General features: G+C 43.1%; 2 protein-coding genes across 2 annotated transcripts in view; both read right to left on the reverse strand.

Annotated features, from left to right (window-relative positions):
* Nucleotides 1–2,870: 2,870 nt before the first annotated feature.
* On the reverse strand, nt 2,871–13,502 carry LOC111141170 (GrpE like 2, mitochondrial). The gene is made up of 4 exons (XM_022493540.1): nt 13,309–13,502; nt 10,743–10,896; nt 9,363–9,444; nt 2,871–4,871 (listed from the first exon to the last, which is right to left on the reverse strand). The coding sequence occupies exons 1-4, from the start codon at nt 13,485–13,487 to the stop codon at nt 4,507–4,509; spliced, it is 780 nt and encodes a 259-aa protein (XP_022349248.1). The 5' UTR covers nt 13,488–13,502; the 3' UTR covers nt 2,871–4,506.
* Nucleotides 13,503–17,180: 3,678 nt separating this feature from the next.
* Nucleotides 17,181–21,945, reverse strand: part of LOC111140763 (actin filament associated protein 1 like 1) — a 65,046-nt gene continuing 60,281 nt past the window's right edge. Inside the window, exons 18-19 of the mRNA XM_022492957.1 lie at nt 20,316–20,444; nt 17,181–17,699 (exon numbers count right to left, since the gene is read on the reverse strand). Of these exons, the coding sequence (XP_022348665.1) occupies nt 17,676–17,699; nt 20,316–20,444 (153 nt within the window). The 3' untranslated portion in view covers nt 17,181–17,675. The remainder of the gene's footprint in view (nt 17,700–20,315; nt 20,445–21,945) is intronic.

Consider the following 21,945-nt stretch of genomic DNA (forward strand, 5'->3'; position numbering starts at 1 on the left):
CTGGTTGCTAGTAAAGTAGTAGACAAACATGCATTTCTTATGATCTTAAAAAATAATATTTTTGGTAATGTTTATGTCAGAATGTAAAGCTCCTTAAGTTCATTCCCTTGACTCAAGATAATTCCTTAAATTTTTTGTTATATAAGCATTCATCAATTACTTTGTGCCAAGTTCTCTTATGCGCTGACTTAATCTGATTCTTGTAGCTTTTTTTTTTTTTTATTTTATTCATTTATTTGACAGCAGAGAGGCAGGCAGAGAGAGAGGAGGAAGCAGGCTCCCCGCGGAGCAGAGAGCCCGATGCGGGGCTCAATCCCAGAACCCTGGGATCACGACCCGAGCCGAAGGCAGAGGCTTTAACCCACTGAGCCACCCAGGCGCCCCTCTTGTAGCTTTTTGAAGGGTAAATTGTATTAACTCTAAAATTTCTCCTTTTCTCCCACCAAACAAAAGGCCTTACATATTTATTACTGAACCAGCCTACTGGTGCAGAAGCATAGGAACATAGAAACAATAAAACATGTCTATCGTTCGGGTAGTGGTGATGTTGACACTAGGAGACCAGGAGTGAAGCTGGGTGACTCTATCAGTTACCTATTGCTTCATAACAAACTACCCCAAAACTTAGTGGCTACCAGTAACAATCATTTACTTTGCCCATAAATCTGGGCTTTGGGCACGGCTCTGTGAGATCAGCTCATTTCTGTTCCATATGGTGTCGGATGGGGGCTGTTACACTAGGGGCTGGAGGATCCAATTTCTAAATGACTTGAGATGGCTGGCAAGATGGTGTTGGCTATCAGTTGAAATCTCAGCTAGGGCCTAGTTCCACTCCACAGGCTGTTTCAGTTTGCTGTCAATTGAAGGCTGAGTTGTTGTAAGGGTGAGCATCCAGAGATAGGATAGTTTGGGTCTGGAAACCAGCAGTCACTTCTACTACATTCTATTGGTCAACCACAAAGTCCGGATTCAAGATTTGGAGCAATGTTTGAAACCTCCACAGCGAACTTGACCATGTGGATGGTATGAGCAGATAGAAGTAAGAGTATACTTCCTAGCACTGGGAATATGGGAAGCAATGGATTGGGGAGCCAGGATATCAAGACAAGATTAGAAGAGTAATGAAATCCAAGGCCGAATTGCTGGAAAGGCTGGCTCCAAAGAGGGCCACTCAGCCAGGAGGCTGGGTATTTGGCAGCCAGTTAAGTAGATGTATAGACAAAGCCAGGCAGAGCTTGACAAGGACTCACGGAAGCTGAAGATCTGTGTAAGGACACATGTCAGTGATCTGGTTGAGAGGATCAGAAGTCCAGGAGTTCAAGTGACATGATTGAAGCAGATAAGACAACTAGAACCAAGAAACAAGTGTAAGAAAATAAGGCAATGCCAGAGAGGAAGGCAAAAACAGAAGTCCAGATCTAGAAATACGTAAGAATCAGAATGAAGCAAGGCCAAGGAGGTAGGAGAACAGACAAGACTTCAACCCCAAGGCAGGGTGTAGAATGAACATCTACACCACATCCATTTGGCTGGGCTGCTGTGGGATCTCAAGGTACCTCTGCTGAGTGTTGACAAGATGGGTGAGGAGTCAATGAAGTGACCATAATGTCAATATATAGGCAGACAAAGACACTAAACACAGGAACTAGTTAGGTCAATTCAGGTTTTATTGAAGTTGCTTCTGAATATTCTATTTCATTCTTAGTTTTCCCTATTTGATTTGCTTTAGTGTACAAGAACCTTTCTTCACTTATCAGATCGTTTGCCATGAAAGAGCACCAATTAACTTATCAGTATCAAACTAATTCCCTTATGACAGTGAAGAAAATCTGTGAAAGGTTTGTAGAATCCATGTATTAAAACACCAGGATCCCCTCTTCAAGTGAGCCAAAGCTTCCTTACATATCTGCAGGCCTACAACATTTCACTTTGCCAACAAGATTAAAGTAATGAAGAGCAGACACAATTTTCTTGCTTCTCCAGTCTGAAAGTGTGGATTTCTTGCATTACAGTTAAAACAACAACAACAACACATACACACAGAAAAAAACCAGAAAACTGGAAGGAAAATAAGTCACTGATAGATTAAATTACAATTTTTTCTTTTTTTTTTTTTAATAGAAGCACCACTTAACCAGTTTTCCCCTATGCCTAGACTTTAGACAGCTATTAAAAACATAGGCAAAATAACATGTATAATAGAAAGTAATAAAAATAAATATTTGAGGGCCTACTGTAGTAGACAATTTACACATTTCATTTAATCCTCACAATATTGTGAGGGAATTATAATCATTGTACAAACAAGGAAGCAGGCTCAGAAGGGTGAAATGACTGGGGCCCAAGATCACAGAGGTGACTGGGCTGGGATTTATGTTCAAGTCTATGCCTCCACAGCCTATGCTCTGTTGTGCTGCTCTGGCTCCCAAAAGCCCAACTTTTGAGATTCTTACCATTATAGCTCCATCTTCTAAATTTACACTTTTAAATCTGCATAACTACTGAATAATAAAAACATAAAATTATTCTTAATCTACTTGCTAAAACAGGAGGTTGCAAGGAATATTAGAAGACTCTTCAAGTACTCGAACATTTCATACCTAAAACTATGGTTGTTCTAATTCACTGATAATGACAGCTAGTAATTCAAGAACACATAGGTAATTGGCTCCTTTTCTTGTCACCATCTGTCAATCTCAAAGGAATGAAGGCAAAAAAAAAAAAAAAAAAGACAAATTTCTATTGTGAAATCTGACTGCTCATTAAATTTACAGTATGCACTTACTGGAAAGCCCAAAGAGGTTCTGGTTTTAAAATCTTATCACCAGTCTTTCGTTTGCTTCTTAAAAGCACTCTTTTTTTTTTTTTTGGAGTATCTAATTCTGGTGGAGATGGCAGGGCTCACTGGGGGATGTTTTTATTGATACATATGTGGAGTGTGCTGGAACTATCTACGATGTCTAAGAGGGTAACTTGTAACACTCCACAGAATGGGGTCATAAAATTCCAGTAGAAACGGATTTACTTTATGGATAACTAATTTAAAAAACCTGAACCTACCTATGCAAGCTGTACGTCTAATAATCTTTGTCCGTTGGGGACACATTTGCATGTTCATTATAGAACTGCTGGATCTTAAATGATTAAAGTTAATATCTAGTTGTTCCTTATTCAAGTTCTCACTGAAATTTAGTTTACTAGTTTTAGACATTTTGAGTCCGGTCCTAAAAAGACGTTTTCATGCTTAAGAAGCTGAAAGGGTGAGATGAGATCATCATTAAGGCCTCTTCTAACATTAAAATCTCCGTAACTGACCTCCTTTCTAAAGTCAGATTGATAGGTCATTCACTTGCTCCTTTATTGAACAAATCCTTTACAGAACACCAGCCATAAGCAAGACTGAAAAAAATAAAAAATAAACACATAGGCTCCTTAATTCTATGAGACCAATACATAAAGGACAGCTAGATGTTAATATACATAACATAAGACAGATACAAAAACTGGAAAATAAAGCTTATCAGCATGAGAGGTAGTGATTTGTGAGTACCAAATTAAAAAAGAAATTCAGCATTAACTAAATGAAATGAGAAATAGTAGGAACCTAACATTTTTGCCCTGAACACCTCCTGCATAATCTAATAAAGGATGATGAGGCAAATTTGACAAAGTGGAAGATTTAGGGGCTAGTGGAGAGAAAAGCTGTAGGTAAATTACCTACATAGACTGATTTGGGTCATTAGTTATTGGTGCTGCCTTGGTTTCCCTGAAATGATTATATACCTAGGGAGGCTGAAAAGAATTGTAAGGTAACCCAGCAAAGCACAAGGTTTCTTGGTCATACTTGCTTGAAAGGAACCTGGCACCTTGAATTTCTTGATACTCCCTGCCTTCCAAGTCTTGCCTGGGCCTTAATTAGCCCTAGTAAATGGGACAATGAGTGTGAATATACCTGGCGGGGGCTACAAGGACAAAAGATGGCTAAAAGGAAAATAATAAAAAGGGGAAGTCCTAAAAATCTATGTGTATAAAAACCAACCCAAATGATCTAAATTCATGTAACTCTAAAGCTTTATCATCTAAGTACCCAGATGTTGAACCAATCCCTACCATCTCCTTTCCCCATGAAATACAAGATTCCTGTTGTAGGGACCATTAGAAAGAAACATTTAGTTGAAAATACATAAACATATACTCATTTCCACTTTTAAAAAGCTTTTCAATTGACAGTCATCAGAGTACCAATTTTAAAATAATTTTCTTAAACATATTTGGACAAAGGCCATAGGATCACTTGTCACATTGTTCAAATGCCCAATGGCAAGACTTCTGATGAGACCAAATAGGTCACATTCATCAGTAGAGTATCTTAGAAATAAAGCCAATATGACTAAATCCAAAACAGATCACATGAAGTACCTCATGTACAATACAAACCTAGTTTAATAAATAAAGGAAACATAGGTGGCTGTACTCTGGGAGAACATTCAGTTCTTCATGGCCCATTCATAGTCTTCTCTGAGACTCCACTGCTACTTCCACCCTGGCAAGTCTAATGGTTCGGCCGTGAAGCTTGTAGCCATCTTGCCTTACTAACGCCACGGTGCCAGGCTGTACCCCAACACCTGCTGGCACATGACAGATGAGTTCATGCTCATGAGGGTCATATTTGTCACCGATGGGTGTCATCTTCTCTAGGCCATGTTTGGCAAACACACTTTTCAGCTTTGCTTCTAAAAGTGATAACCCTCGGAAGATCTTCTCCAGAGTGAGCTTCTGGTCCCCAGGCTCTGTTTCTTCAGAAATGTACTCTGTAGTCTTCTCCAAAATGTCTGCCACTTCTACCAAGTCCTTACAGAAACTCTGAATTCCTAGAGAAACCAGACACTTTTATTGTTTGTGAAGAAAAATCACTTTGCTCCTAGGGGAGGAGTATGGGGAATGCCTAGGGGAGTGGCTAGTATACTGGATACCCCAGGAAGTGGGAAGACTGCCACACAGGACCCAGGGATCGTCATCAATGATTACCACCTTAATCCAACTGACAAATCAGGGTTTCTCTTGGAAGGTATATGACTGGGAAGCCTATTAGGAAAAGGGGAAGATGGTTAGAACCTAAGGACTAGGTAAGACTGAATGTAGGATGTCAGAAACCCGTGCTTTAAAAACTGGATCATTGGGCTCCTGGGTGGTTCAGCTGGTTGAGCGACTGCCTTCAGCTTAGGCCATGACCCTGGAGTCCCAGGATCGGGTCCCACATTGGGCTCCCTGCTCAGCTGGGGGTCTGCTTCTCCCTCTGACCTTCCCCCTCTCATGCTTGCTCTCATTCTCCCTCTCTAATAAATACATAAAATCTTAAAAAAAAAATCGGGATCATTGTTTCTTGTATTTTTATGGCTATTCACTTTTAGTACTGACATGTACAGTTTTGAAAATTCTTATATGTCTTAATTTTGCTAAGACATGCACTCTCAATAGGGACAAGATATTGGTATTTCATGGGGTAGAGGGCAATAATACAGAAGTTAGTTGACAACACTGTGCTAAGCGAGATTCAGGAAGGTTTATTCTTGAGGACTGGTTAAACGGGGATAGGAAAGTAATATACTCCATAGAGGAGGTGAGTCTCCAACTCCCTGCTCGGAAGTTACACATGTATGTACATACATATACTTGCTGGAGATGGGCCACAAAACTTCTAAAATCTTTTTAGTTCTATGAACTGTTCTAAAAGTAAACTCAATTGTTGAGCAATCTCATTACTCCCAATGTAGCATCTTGATTTTTCTTACAGAAATGTTAAGAATGTCATCATTACAGACATCTATGGTAACAGCAAAGCCCTGGTGGGATAACTAGTGAAGGATGAAGGACTTTGTTCATCTGGTTTTAATCCAGGGACAGTTTTTTAAAAAAGATTTTATTTATTCATGGTGGGGGGGGGGAGTGCACCCATGAGTGGGATAAGGGACAGAGGGAGAAGGAGAAGCAGATCCCCTGCTAAGCAGAAAGCCTGACTTGGGGTTTGATCCCAGGACCATGGGATCATGACCTGAGCCGAAGTCAGTCACTTAACTGACTTCTGGGCACCCCAATCCAGGGACAGTTTTAAGGCTATGCATCAAAATAGGGAGCCACCTTAACTGTATTCAGAGGTAAAAAGGAAGATCATCCACAGGGAGGCAATAAAAGAGATGACAGAGAAGAAATTTCCTAGACTGGCTGCCTAGATTCTGGAAGGAACAACTGACAGAGGTAGGAATTCTATCTTTAACTTCTGGGTGACAGAGTCCATTTATAGCATCTTGAGCAAACAAGTGTAATAGGATTCAAATTAGTCTAATAATAATGTACATAATGGATTTGGGGTGCCGGGGCATGACAGATGGACAGGAAGAGAAGATATCAGAAGAAATAGAAGAACCAAAGTGAAGGAATGCTGGTATAATGTGGGAGAAGTCTGGTGTGGGAGAGGAGGTAAAGGAGAGGAAAGAGCAAAACCAGCAGGCATCTCCAGGGAACCAGACCTGGTGTGAACAAAGTTCCACGAGATACCTTCTCCACCTCTACTGGGGATGGCAACTATAAATATTAATGGCTATTAATGAAATCAGCTGAAAAAGTAGAAAAGGTTTGCCTCAGGCTTGAGAAGTATGCCGATTAGATCAAAACTCCACCCAAGAGACAAGAATGTCTCATAAAGATCAACCAGGGAGTACTAAAGGCATCTCCTGGCTACTAAAAGAAGACATATACTCCAACGGAATTTTGAAAGCGGTAGGCTTCTGGGCAGACTTGTACATTGCCATGGTACAAAGAACCCTGACTTCTGTCTAGTCAAGTTGTATGATTTGGGTAAAAAGAAGCCCAGGTTCTCTTGTTTGTATAGTGAGTGGTTCAGTCTCTGATTCTATTCTAATTACTGTTACTTCAATAGGAAGTTGGTGTCTGAACCATTTCTTGGGAGTGGGGTTGGGGGAGAATCTTTATGACCTGTTTAAGAGTAGATGAGTTACTGAGACAAAAACCTTCCCTGGAAGGAGAGTCATCATGCTATATTACATATTAATTAAATAATAAAAGCTTTCTATTTTTTTTCTAACCCCATGCTCCCTGAACAATCTTCAATTTTTCTAAGTATTCCTGGCCACTAAAAAGAAATGACCCAAGCAAATGACTTAGGTGGCATACTGCTAGACACATTTTGCTCTCTACATGAATAAATTAGATTATCAAATTATTTTTGAGCTTAGCTAGTATTCGTTTGTTCCTGGGAACCTTATCAATTCTTGAGGAAACTGATACAAGTGATATAACCCATCAAAGCTGGACTTCTAGTAAGCCAATTTACCCTGCCCCCTCAAGCAGGAAAGAAGTCTTTCCCAGGTACCAAGTTGGTTTACTTGCTACAGAATTCCTTGTAGCTCAAAGGTCAGCAAGCTTTTCCTATTAAGGGCCATATAGTAAATATTTTAGGTTTTGTGAGATGAGGCAAAAATCAAGGATCTTATGTAGGTGATCATTTCTACAAATTTTTATTTTTAATTAATTAATTAATTAATTTAAAGCTTTATTTATTTATTTACTTGACAGATCACAAGTAGGCAGAGGGGCAGGCAGAGAGAGAGAGGAGGAAGCAGGTTTCCTGCCGAGCAGAGAGCCCGATTCTGGGCTCGATCCCAGCATCCTGGGATCATGACCTGGGCCAAAGGCAGAGGCTTTAACCCACTGAGCCACCCAGGCACCCCAATTTCTACACATTTTTAATAATAAAATTCAGAACTGTATTCATGGACTTACACATAGGCTGTAGTTTGCAAAGCTCTGTCCTGATGGTTGGAAATAAGACATTAAAACTTGGATGAAACATCAGTAATACAATTTGGGGGTCAGTACTTAGCTGATATCGTAGCCCTGAAACGTGGTATCTCTAGCACTGAATGCAAAGCAGAAGGCTATGCCAAAGCACTGGGGCTGGACAGGACAGGAATGAAGTGAATTCTATGCACAAACAGCAGATAAAATCCAGAGAACAGGGACTAGTGTGACATGGGGGAAAGAATAATAGACTGGGGGTTAGGAACCAACGGACTTACGTCTCTCTCTGTCACCAATTAACTTTTTCCAGCTCATTTGTAAAAGGAGACTGGACTACATACAATCCAAGGGCTCCTGAAGCACCTTCATTCTATGTGCAATGAAAGTATAATCCTCTTAACGAAACTGTGAGGCGAGTAATCACAGATCTGCCTTCTACCCTTCAATCCATTACTAACACTTACATGAACACATTTGGAACGAGTTGTTTGTTGTGTGTTCAGAGAAGAATTTGTGAAAGACTTTATTTTTTATTGTTTTTTTAAAATGTGTGGACTTCAAATGTGTACATATATTTAAGATTTTATTTTTAAGTAATCTCTACGCCCAACGTGTGGCTCAAATGCCTAACTAGAGATCAAGTTTCATGGTCCACTGACTAAGCCAGCCAGGTGCCCCTGAAAGACTTCAAAGATTGAAAGACCAAGATTATTCAGTCATCAGTGAAAAAACAGATGTGATCTAGTACGACTTCTACCTGCTCCCATATGGTTCGAGGCTTTGTCTTTGAGTTATTTGCTAACTTATTAAGTTGTAAACACTGATGGTAATGCAAGTGATTTTTGTCCACAGTAGTGAAAACTGTCTGGCGGAGACACAGTTGATCACTGCACTATGGTTACATACCAGTTTTGCTCTACGAAGCAAATTTTAGTATTCCTGATTGCCCATGCGTCTCGCTCTTTGGATTCTCCTCTGAACATCTTAATGATTCACTTGTTTGTTAATGAGTTAAACAGAATTGGCTGCGTTAGCACTAGAATGTTAAGTGTACACGCTTGAAAAATTAAGTAACAAAGGTTTTGGTCAAAACAAAGGCAAGTATTATTTTAGTAAATAGTTCACTTGGTAACATTCCCAATAAAAATCTCACAAGACATATGGCAAGAGTGGAAGGGCAGAGTAGGATTGGTTTAGGACCTAGATGTGTTTTTTACTATGTTCAGTTTGTAAGGATACTGTCAGTATCCTTAAACTAAAAGGTTTTTTTTTTTTTTTTTTTGAGAGAGAAAGAGAAAGAGAGAGAGAGAGAGAGGTAGAGAGAGAGAGAGAGGACACACCTGCACAAAGGAGGGGAGGGGCAGAGGGAGAGAGAGAATCCCAAGCAGGTTCCATGCCCAGTGCAGATCCCAACATGGGGCTCAACCTCCCAACGAAGATCATGACCAGAGCCAAAATCAAGAGCCTCACGCTTAACCAAATGAGCCACCCAGGTGCCCCAAACTAAAAGGTAGTTTAGTTTTTATCATGAATAAATCTCTCACCAAATATCTTGGCATCTTCTACACATCTCTGGGTTCGCCGCCTTATGTTTTCACCATCGGCTACCGCTCTCTGATATCTCATCTGACACCAAAAGCAAAGTCAAAATGATCAGAAAAATACATGCTTGCTAGTGGAAAAGAATTTCTTCTAAAAGGATTGTATTTATTTATTTGAGAAAGAATGAGAGAGAGAGAGAGAGAGAGAGAGAACACTCATGAGAGGGGGAAGGGTCAGAGGGAGAAGGGGACTCCCCACTGAGCAGGGAGCCCGATGAGGGACTGGATCCTGGGACTCCAGGATCATGACCTGAGCTGAAGGCAGTTGCTTAACCAACTGAGCCACCCACGTTCCCAAGAATGTTTTTCCTTACTTTACAAACTTCAACCTTGTGATAGGTTTTTAGTTTTTTTATTTTTTATCTATTTTTAAAGATTATTTATTTATTTATTTGACAGACAGAAATCAGAAGTACGCAGAGAGGCAGGCAGAGAGAGAGGAGGAAGCAGTCTCCCCGCTGAGCAGAGAGTCTGATGCGGGGCTCGATCCCAGGACCCTGGGATCATGACCTGAGCCGAAGGCAGAGGCTTTAACCCACTGAGCCACCCAGGTGCCCCTTGTGATAGGTTTAAAAAAAAAAAAAAAAAATTAGGAGCTGCAGGAATCTTACATCAGCTACTAAAAATTCCGAGTCAAAGCAGGAACCTACTTTGTACAGCAACCCCGATAGGCTGTCATTTAGCCTCCTACTCTGAAGACTCAACAAGGTGTTTTCAAGCTCATTATCTTGAGAGAAAGCTTCCTTTTTCACACGCAGCCAATAATGCCACCCTCTTTCTTCCATTGAACTGAACTCCAGGACAACAAACATTAAGTTTTAAAAGTGTGTCTTCTATTTGAAGGCAGTTAGTTTAGCTCCTTTAATCTTTTCCTCTTTCATTCTTATAATCCTTGATTCCTTTAATTGCTCTCACAAGACATGCTTTCCTACCTCCTTACCATTCTGGGTGGTCTTGCTTTGGAACTAACTAATTACTGCCCTCAACACGTGTCTGTCAACCCTGGTAGGCAGAGTATGCCAGATGTAGTCTGACTGGCAGAGGACAGTGATAAATGACACACTCAATCAACAAATATCTACAGAGTTTTTACTACATGCCAGGCCCTGGGCCTCCTCTGAAGCTACCACAACATTAGGTATATAAGTACTATGTTTTTAACGATGATAGACTACTTTGCCTAATATACCTAGCAGGAGAGTAGATATGGGGGGAGAGGTAAAGAGCCTATGAGAGGAAATTTAATTTAAAAAAACGGACACAAAAACTGTGTGGATATTTCAGCCAGAGAAGGGATGTGAGGAACAGACAAAATCTACTCACTGTTAAGTCCTGGACTTCCTTCTCCAGTTTCACAGCTTTAAGCTTTAAGGCTCGTTCTGCAAGAGAGGGCCCAAGCTCATCGGGAGGGTCCTCAGAACTGCAGGCCTCACCAGCAGTTCTCTGGGTGACAGTGCTGAAAGGATGCGGCCATCCCCTAAAGTGAGAGGGAGGGGGGCACATGAAGAAATGCCATCACACACAGCCAAACTGCTTGCGGTCACAGTAACACCACCAACACTTATAAAGTATACAGTTACTGAATGTCAGACACCACTGTCAGGTTTTACGTAAATGATCTTTTCATCTCACAGTGTGTGAGAGAAATTATATTATCAATTTTTCTTTTAAAGATTTTATTGATTTATTTGAGACAGAGCACGAGTGGTGGGAAGGGGCAGAGGGAGAGGGAGAAGCAGATTCCTAGCTAAGCAAGGAGCAGGACGCCAGGACCCTGAGATCATGACCCGACCAGTAGGCAGACACTTAACCAACTGAGCCGCCCAGGCTCCCCTATCATCTCAATTTTATAAATGAGAAAACTGAAGCTCAGAGAGGCTTGTGACCACATAACCAGTATTCTGTTGAATCAGGATACTGAACACAAGGCAGCAGAAATAGCTAGAAGTGGGGACGCAAAAGTCAGCAAGAGAAAACAGAGTTCTTATGCCCAGAATCAGCAGGGCAATATCAGAAGTGGGAAATCAAAACACAAAGCCATACATTGCTGATTCAATCCTTCATTTTACACATGGGGAAAATGAAGCCCAGTAAAGGGACTGTGTCAAACTGGAGTCAGGCCTAGAATTCTAAAGCTTTCTTGACCACAAGCTCCTAAGTTAGGCTCCTATGAAAGAGCACCTGTGTTAAGAGAAATCCTGACTTGGGAACGCACGTCTGTGTAAAATCAAGTCAGTTAAACACTTATAAAACACTATACGTTCCAGGCTGTGAACTATAAACAGGTGAATAAAATGGATCTTTGTATTCAATCATGTTTGTAATCCAGAATTTCATACAGCTCAAACGTCTGACGTATAGTTGTTTACAAAGGAAGAACTTTAGAGCAGGGCCTACTTTACAAATCTTGGATTGTAGCAGTTCTCACTCCTCCTTCAAGGAAGTTTCCATTACACTTCCTGGATTCTCATAATTTGAAGTAAAATCAACAAAATCAATCTGTGAGTACAAGAGGTCTTTAAAACAAATAATTTACTCATATGAACAGGCATATATCGAAGAGCAGTCATTGAGGTGACATCCATGCAAAGATTTAAAAGGGGTAAAAAGTGTTTGCTTCAAGCAAGGGAGAGGGAAAAGTCAGTAGAAAGCTACGGGCAAGATGACTTTTATGTCCTAGACTTTCCAGGCCAGCCCTGAACTCAGTTATTACAATCTGGTTTCAGACTGTAAACGGTTCCACATTTCTGGTTCACAAAATATGGTCCCCATAGATTTGGGGCAAATCACACAGGGTGAAATACCTCCTTCCTCCTCAACTAACTACATTTATCCAACTGAAAGTAGGTCATAATACTCCCAAGGACCAGTTTAAAGAGAAAACGGCCAAAGCCCATGTCTGAAGCGGAGAGTTGAGGCTGATCCCTTCAATTCCTCCTGCTCCAGAACTGGAGTGAGGGGAAATTTTATCAGAAGCTAACTTTTTTCTTCTAGTCACTTCCTACATCACAAACTGCCAAAAAGACTTAAAAAGCCCGAAACCCAGAATTCAATAGAATTCAATCTCGCACCCAGGTGCTAGGGCAGGGTGCTAGGTCAAGTGTGTAAAGATAAAAAGGCGGCAAACAGTTTTGCGGAATTCCCGGATTCCCCGCAGCTTAATTTACATTTCAGAAGTCCAACCTTACTCACCCCACAGTTCACTCATTTTTATTCTTTCTGAGGAACACACAGTCAAACACGGAGTCGCCCTGAGAATAATTAACGTTGTTCACTAGTTAAAAGAGCCGATTCTAGAGCCCTGAGTTTGGAAAAGTTACTGAACTTTTCTAAACCTCAGTTTTCTGGATTGAACGGGAGAATAAAAAAGAACTATCCATAAAGTTCTACAGTCGGCATGATAAGTAATCAAAAAAAGGTGCCGTAGCTGATGGTGAAGAGCAGCAAATGCAACTTCATAGACTCAGGTGAAAGAGCCGTTTGGAGACCAAGTCGACCGTCCTCCTTTTACCGACAGGTAAAGTGAAGCCGAGATAATGTGGAAGGGACTGGCCTAGGGTCACACAGGAAGTCGGCAGGGAAAATTCAATGTAACTGCAGACACCCCAGCTGGAGGAAAAGGGGCCGGGAGACGTACATCCCCAATTCAGTCGATGCTCGGGGCTGAAGAGTTCCCACCTCCAAGGAACGTGATCTCGGCTCTTTCTTGGCCTGGCAAGGAAACGCAGCTGTGTGCCTCGGTTTCCTTATCTGTAAAATGCCGTGAGTGCCGAATCGGACAGCCGAGAGGTTTGGTGAGTCATCTCGCGCCCTCCAGCCCATAACCGCCCTTCCAGCTTGCTTGTCTCGCATCACCCTCAATCCGCGACCCGCAGCCTGCCTCGCTCACCTGCCTTCGGACGCGGCACTCGAGGCCAGGAGGCGTTGCACCAGCCGCCGGACCGCCCATACGGACCGCGCGGCCATATTCCCGATCTCCGCTGACGGAGGCAGCGCATGCGCAATTGCTCCAAATGACGAGATAAGCGAGATACCACGCTTCCCGGCAGCCTTCGCGGCCGCTCCCATTCCAGGACCCCGAACCCATACGCCACACTTCCGGTTGTCCCTGCGCGCGGTGCTCGTGCCTATCCGGTGTCCCCGACGAAATGCGACACTTCCGGTCCCCAGCGAGTTGAGTTCGCAGGATGGGTTCCTGTGGCGGGAGTCAGGCTCCGTTCTGGTCGCGAAATCCGCGGTCACCACAGGGGATCGCAGCTGTACCCCCAAGTAGGTTACGTGAAATCGTAAACAATAAGTGAATGCAAACGCGACTTAAAGTCAAAATATGACCGGTGTTTAACGAGGGCCGTGGTGCCGCGGAAGCCTAAAATACGTTGTGGCCGAGTGTCGGCAGTTTTCCCAGAGGAAACACTTGACAGAAAGCTGAAGAATGAGTAGATTAAAGGAGGAGGAAAGTAGTTCAGGTAGAGGTAAACAGCATGTGCAAAATCCCAGTCAAGCGGGAGAGTGTATTTCGAGTAAGGCGCCGAACTACTGGAGGGAACGGGGGGCCGGCAACACAACACAATGAGCGAAACGGGTCCCGCGAGGGATTTAAAAAAACTTAAAGCCCGACTCCGCCATTACTCTTACCTGCTTTTTTCTTCCAGTTCCCTTGTTTTCTGACTTCGCTATTTTTTTTAAATGTGTATTTTCTCACTTCCCTTCACTTGAATGTGAGCTCCATTAGGACAGAGATTAGTCGGTTATTGCCAATGAACGATGGAACAGTTTCTTAATGTAGTACCCAAATTTTTTGCTCCATGAACTTGAGTCTTACTGATTGCAATGCGAGCATGTTACAAAACCTTTACATGTTTAACGGGTCGCTTTGACTCCTGTATGATGCTCGGTCTAAACAAAGAGGCAGGGAGTCAAGCTGTCGTACTAGTCCATGCAAGGGGAGGACTGTACTCTGTCCTGGGGACCCCTTGATAGATCTTTGTAACACCCTATCTAAAGTAGCTACTATTTTAGATGTGTCCTGCAATTTCTGTTTCCATATTTGTATTTTGTTTTGTTTTCTTTTTGTTCTCCCAACTAGAGTTTGAGCAAGAGGGTGTCTATCTTGTTCACAGTGGTGATTTCTGACATCTAGTACAGTAGATAGGTATCCATAGTAGGTGATCAACGAATATTTGTTGAATGAATTAATGGTTGATGTCAGTGGAGATAGGATGAAGTGGATGAATTGTAGAGAGATTTAGTGTGGAAAACTGTCAGGAAGTAAGGATAGATTGGCGATTGGGGTTGAGGGCATTTGGAATTGCCAGGCTAGTTCCTGGATCCTCCCTAAGGTTAAAAAAAAAAATATATATATATATATATATATATGAAATGGGAAGTGTGCTCTCATCATTCTAAATCTTCACTGTAGCATGGCTTACTTATACTGTAGCTGTTTGGGTCAGGTTTTCTTTCTAATTGTCTGTGAGTTCCCTGAGGACAGAGCTGGAGACTTTTGCATCTTTTAATTCTATTCAAGGCCCAGTCCAAATGTGTTGTAACCAACACCTGATGTTTCCTTTTGGCCTCAGGAGAAGAGCAACATGGGTTAAGGAGGGATTATGATCCGCTTTTACATTTGTGAAAAGTGAGGCTCAGAGGTTGGTACACCTGCTCAGGGTCCCCCACTGAGTATTTAGGGACACCAGAAATCCTGATAGTCCCAACACTTGGCAGTGTCGGAAAGGATGGAGCTTCAAATCCCCCTAGACCCATGAGCCTATACCTTCAAAACAAAACAAAACAAATCAAACAAGGCATTTTAACAGATGAGGACTGACATCTATGTTTTAGCCATTTTGTTTGCACTTCTCTTAGCTAACTAGCTTATACCAAATGTGCTGCATATGTACATCTTTCATTAGTCTGTTTATGAGGTGCTAGTGTGCTTCTGAATGCTGCAGTGCAAGATGGGTGGTGGGGTAAGATGTGGATGAAATGGAACCTTGGACTAAGAGGAAGGGCGGCTGGCTCCATCACTTACTAACTGTGGGTCGTGTGAGTTACATAACCACTCTGGGTCGTGCAAGTTACATAACCGCCCTGGGCTTCAGTTTCCCAAACTAAAAACTGGGGTAATAGAGCCTGTGTCACAGAGTTTTAGGGAAAATGCCTGGGAAAGTGATTAGTTAGCACCAGGACTGGCTATGCAATTTAAAGGGCAAAAGGGAAACATGATGCCCTTTGTTCAAAAATTACTGAGAGGGTTAACAGCAGAGCACTAAACCAAGCTCAGGGCCCCACTAATCTTTGTGACTGCACAGGTTGTGTGCCTGTGAACCTTGGCTAACACAGTAGCTGATGCGTGGGGCGCTCACTGTTCCCCTCTCAAGGATTCCCAAGGTCTTTCAGTGGGGAAAAATGCTCAACCGCAGAATAACCACACGAGAAAAAATACACACCGAGGACAGAGTTGGGGTGTTGGGTGTCATTCCAGGGTCCACATTTTAAAAAAGAACATTAACAATGTAGATTATGTGAGCTCCTTTTTCATTGAAGATAAGTGGAATCTGGATGAAAACTGTCAGTTATGGATTAGTTGCTTTTTAGCTTTTTGATGGCTGTGATTATCATATAAACATCATTTCTTCAGTGGAAAGAACACAGGGTTTTTAGTCAGACGTTTCTTATCTAGCTAATAATAAGGGCCACTATTGACTGAGCATTTCCTCTTTCTCAGACAGTGCAAGATGCTTCCCCTGTGCTATCTCACTGAATTTCCCCAATAGTCTTGGGGGTGGGGGGAGGATATGGAACTGTTAACCTGGGTTTTGTAGATAAAGAAAAGAATGAGAGGTCAGGTGACTTTCCCAGACTTAACCAGCTGGGCAGTGGCAGAGGCTAGGCTCAAATCCAACTCTGTCTGGATCCAGGCTCACAGGCCCTAAGTCTCTTCCTCTGCCACGGACCAGCTAGGTGATTTTGGTCAGGCTTTTCCCTGCTCTGGTCCTCAGCTACCTCAAAGGGTGGTAAAGTTTGGATAAGGCAGAAGTATGTAAAGCCCTAGGTAGGGTAAAGTGTCCAAAGGTTATTCTGTGTGTGTGTGTATGTGTGTTTCTCTCTCTGGAGCTAACCTTTGAGCTCTTAGCAGTTAACTGGTTTTATCTTTTTTTGGAAGGAAAATATAAAGACCTAAAAAGTGCCTACAGTGTTGAGAAAGCAGTGAGTGGCACAGTAAGGAGACTGCCCAAGACTTGAGGTCCCGCTTCCCTATAAAAGTATCAAGTGTTAGTAAAAGGCACTCCTGGCAGAAATGAGCCACCGTCCTTTGATTCTCCCTGATAGTTTTCCTTGACAGCAGGTACAGGAGTGCAGACTGGAGAGCCTTTAAGTGCAAAATCAGGATAAAGACATACAGAGTGTCACTTGGTTCTCTAGCCCTAGCTCCTGGAGCCTGAGTGTCAAATGAAATAGGTAAAGGACTTGATTGACTACAAATGACCCCACCCTACAATGCCTGCACTGTCCTGTGGACATTAGGAATCCATGTTCCTGTCACTATCACTGTGGACTGAAAACAAGTCCGCTGCTGAGCCTCCCCTCGCCTGCTGCGTAGCAGATCTCTTATTTGAAAGCACTTCAAATGCAGGGTTCTGGTAGCCGCACCTGCCCAGCTCTGAAACACAGAAGGAATGACTGCAGAATTTGTGTGTTGTCTGTAGCTTTTGTTCACGTTCACGCAGGCAGGGAAATTCTATTGATTTTTCGGCCTCTTTATGTTGCCCAGAGGTTGTCAGTGATGCCCCACATGAATCCACTTGGCACAAGTGTGATCAGATGATCAAAGCTTGGCTCTTTGTACTGTACTACCTACTGATGCTTCAGCACTGTCTTCCTTTGCCCTATAGCCTGGGAATGGGACGCTAGAATGGGATGGAACGGCTTATTCACGTGGGCTTTCATTTCTTCAGAAGTGAGGGCGAAGACATTTAACAAAACCTTTACAGTGGTGCAGATTTCTATCTCCCTCCATCCCCGTTTTCCACCCTCTGGGAAGTTAAAAGGACGCCCTCCATGTCCTTCCTCCCTTCCATTTCTTCCCTCCCTGTTTCCCCTGTAATCATGCAGACAGTAAAAGCTGGTCTTCTGGGTGCCCTGGAGAGGCTACTTCCAGTGGGGGCTACTTCCAGTGTCCTGGCGTCTCCTTGTGAAAAAAGTGTTTCCAATACAATCTTGTATTTCCTTTGGAATGAAATCTTCATCCTTTTTCTAGGTCTTCTTCATTTCCCATTCCTGAAGTCCAGAAAGATAAGACAAATCAGGTTGCTGAACATTCTAGTGTGACTTACAAGATAAAAACATTCCACTGCACCTGATTACATAAAGATCTCCACTGGCCAGAGAGCCACGGGTCCTAGTCTCACCCTCCTTCGGTAGCCATGGGTAAGTCTTTTCTCCACTCTGGGGCGTGGGGAGTTTTATGGGGGCTCAAATGTCACAAAGTTTGTCTTTCTCAGACAAGGAAACTGAAGCCAGTTTATGCGTGGTTCTAATGCTGGGGTGGGGTGAGGTAGGAGACTGATGAGAGAAAAGACAAAGTAGTTTGGTAAGGAAGGGTGGACGCAGGCAGCCCACTGGGCTCTCTTCTTTCCCCTGAAGCCATGCAGGACTTCATCTGGGAGGGATACTGAAGTCCTGGCCAGTAGTGAATGGCTTTTTACCCACAAGTGATGCATAGGGTTTCTAGCCAGTTCTGGAGGTGATGGTGTAAACCAGGGTTACATGGGAGGGTTGGAAGAACATTCTTGCTGGGAGGATTCCCCACTCCCAACCTGCTGCTCTTCTCACAGTCTTCACCATCTAAACTGCAGTTGCTCAGGGCAATGACTTTGAGTCATCCTTGGTTCCTTTCTTCTCCTTATCCTTTACATCCCCATCAGCAAATCCTTTGGCTCTACCTCCAAAGCCAGCCACTTCAAATCACCCCACTATACCTTTTTCATCTCTCATCTGGATAACTCCTAACTGGTCTCCCCTGTCTCCTTATCAGTTCTCAACATTGTTCCAGAATGGTTTTGTTTTGTTTTGTGAGCTTTTGTTTTTTTAAAGAGAGAGCATGTGTGAGGCAGGGGCAGAAGGAGGGAGAGAATCTTAAGTAGGCTCCATGCCTAGTGTGGAGTCCGATGCAGGGCTCGATCTCACAACCCTGAGATCATGACCCTGAGATCACGACCTGAGCCAAAATCAAGAGTCTGTCGCTTAATCAAATGAGCCACCCAGGCACCCCCAGAATGGTCTTTCATTTTTTATTTATTTTATGTTTTATTATTTAAATATTTATTTTTTATTAAAAAAATTTTTTTAAAGATTTTGTCAGAGAGAGACAGAGCACAAGCAGTGGGAGCAGCAGGCAGAAGGAGAAACAAGGCTCCCTGCTGAGCAAGGAGTCCAATACAGGACATGATCCCAGGACCCGGGGATCATGACCTGGGCCAAAGGCAGGCGCTTAACCAACTGAGCCACCCAGGTGTCCCCAGAATGGTCTTTTAAAAATGTAATTCATATCCACAAATTTTTTCTCAAAACTTGCCAATGACTTTCCATTATGTTAGAACAAAATTTACAGTTCTTCCGATGTCCTACAAGGATCAAAGAGAAACAAACTGGCCCACAGGCCCATCTGGCCCACTGTGTGTTTTCAACTAAGCATGTGTTCATCAAAAACTAATGGTTTTTACATTTCTAAATGTTTGAAAACAAATCAAAAGAATAATAATTTTTGGGGAGCCTGGGTGGCTTAGTCAGTTAAATGTCTGCCTTCGGCTCAGGTCATGATCCCAAGGTCCTGGCATCGAGTCCTGCATGGGGCTCCTTGCTCAGCAGGGAGCCTGCTTCTCCCTCTGCCCGCAGTTCCCCCTGCTTTGACAAATAAATAAATAAAATCTTAAAAAAAATTTGTTTCTTGACATGTGAAAATTTTATGAAATTCAAATCTCAGTGTCCATAAATAAAGTTTTATTGGGACACAGCCATTCCATCATTTGTTTACAAGTTGTCTACTTTCCTGCTGCAGTGGCAGAGCTGAGTCATTCTGAAAGAAGCTCTGTGGTCCACAAGCTCGCAGATATTTACCTTTACAGTTTGCTGATGTCTAGTCTAGATGATCTAGCCTCTGGCTGTTTACTTCTCTAATCTCATGTCCTTATGCTCAGGTGTTAGTTTTTCAAGTCTACAATTTCTTTTCTCCTTTCTTCCTTCCTTCCTTTCTTTCTTCCTTCCTTCTTTCCTTTCAAGATTTTATTTATTCATTTGAGAGAGAAAGAGAGAGAGAGCATGAGCACGGGGGAGGAGCAAGGGGAGAGAGAGAAACAGTTTCCCCGCTGAGCATGGAGCTTGAAAGAACCCTGGGATCGTGACCTGAGCTGAAGGCAGATCCTTCAGCCGAGCCGACTGAGCCACCCAGGTGCCCCTCAAGTCCACAATTTCTTATTCCCAATTCTGAAATCCAGAAAACCCTAAAACCAAATTTTTTCTCAAGCATTTCGGCACAAACACAATTGGTGCAAAACCTGACCTGAGCTGATGTGAGGCTGTTTATAATCTACACCACATGGTGTGAATATTTATGTGACTTCTTGTAGAATACTTAACATGTTTGCTTTCACAGTGCTTCCTGAGAACTTGCTGGGGTTTTTCATCATACACAGTACATGTACCATATTATCTTTCTAAAATCCTCAAAGTTCTGGAACACAGCTGGCCCTGAGAGGACTAGACTGTGGGCCGGTATCACGGATTGAGCCTGGGACCTAGAACCGGAAGAGGCGGGGCCAAGAACCTCTCGGTGGAGTTCTGTAGGAAGGGGGCTGCCAGATCTCTGAATTTTGATTCGCTGAGCTATTGCAATACCTTGGCTTTCTGTAGCACCCTTCCTTGGTTGGAGGTTACGATGGATGGGCTTCTCTTCCTCAGCTCAGAAACACAGTTGACAGGGAGAGATTGCTCTGGGGTGTTGTTCTGGGGTTTATTTGCAGTTTCCTGTTAATGAGGATAAATAATTACATAGGTGAGGCCTAATGCTGGCTTCCCACACCTGGTTTGCCCTCCAAAGAATGCAAATAGAAGGTGCTGTTAGGCCAGCACCAAACAGGGCGAGGGGAAGAAGGCCCCTTGAGGGCCTTGAAATGAAAGTAATGACCTCTAGAATTACGGAGCCCTCATTATGCACCAGGCTTTGCATGGATTAGCTCATTTAGACTTTCCAAGCCTACGAAGTAGGTACCATTATTAGTCACCCTGTTTTACAGATGAGCCAAATGGGAAGGTCAAGTCATTGCTCAAGGTCACACAGTTGGTGAGCTGGGATTCAAACCCTACCGCCCTCTCTCTTCACCTCTCCCATATTCCTTCTCTTCTACAGTGCCCTCACCCCTTAACTTTTCCAGATAGTTGCTCAGTACATTACTGGATGTAGTTCTTTAAGTGTGGCATATTAATGGCTAAGCCTGCAGGGAATTTAGAGAAGACATCTCTTTCTCTCCAAAGGCCTTCAGAAAGGTTCACAAGTCTTGGGAAAAGCCGTCTGGAATGTGAATTTCAGGGCACATTGGTGGGAAGAAGCAGCTGGGAAGAGTGAAACCACTTCTAGCTCCTCCTCCACCCTCCGTGAGTTTGCCTTTGTTTTCTTAAGCTCTTCATCTGTAAATGAGGTTGGAAAGCCCCAAGGAGAGGAAGCCTGCAGGCAGAAGGAACCGCCTGGCTTGGAGACGTGGGGTGTGGTCTGACCAGGCGGTGGCAACTCAAAACTTATCTGACAAGCTATTTCATCTGTCTGAATCTCCCTGTACTTTTCTGAAAGCAGGCATTGAGTTTTATTCATTCAACAAACATTTGTTGCACTCCTATTTTGCGGACTTTGTAGAAGGGCTAAGGTTATAATGATAAAACAGGCATAGTCCAATTTTTAATAAAACTATACAACCCATCGGGGAGATAGACATTAGACCAGGAAGGACAGAAAAATACACACACACACACACACACACACACACACACACACATATACACAAATTGTGGCCAAGTGCTATGAGAAAGAATAACACATTGGACTCTTCGCAATTTAGACCAGTGGTTCCCAAATAGGGGCGATTTTGCCTTTCCAGGGGACGTTTGGCAATTTCTGGAGACATTTCTGGTTGGCGGGTGGGTGCGGAACTACTGGCATCTAGCAGGCAGAAGCTCGCAACGCTGATAAACATCCTACATGTACCTGGCAGTCCCCTATAAAAAGAATTATTGGCCCCAAATATCAGTAGTGCTGAGGCTGAGACATTCAGACGGAGACGGAGGTCAGCCAAGTTCTCCCTGAGGAGCTCTCATTCGGGGCGAGAGGATCTACCTTGCAGGGGTGCTTGGAGCCCTGGAGATCATGGCTGTGCAAGGCCCAGAGGACCACCTGGTACACTGAGAACCCTAAGACAGGGCACAAGCACCGTGGCTAAGGCTGGGATCTGGAGTCAGTCTTCCTGCATTGCAAATC

This window comes from Enhydra lutris, unplaced genomic scaffold (assembly GCF_002288905.1).
Source record: "Enhydra lutris kenyoni isolate GAN:26980312 unplaced genomic scaffold, ASM228890v2 scaffoldscaffold5, whole genome shotgun sequence".
Lineage (NCBI taxonomy): Eukaryota > Metazoa > Chordata > Mammalia > Carnivora > Mustelidae > Enhydra > Enhydra lutris.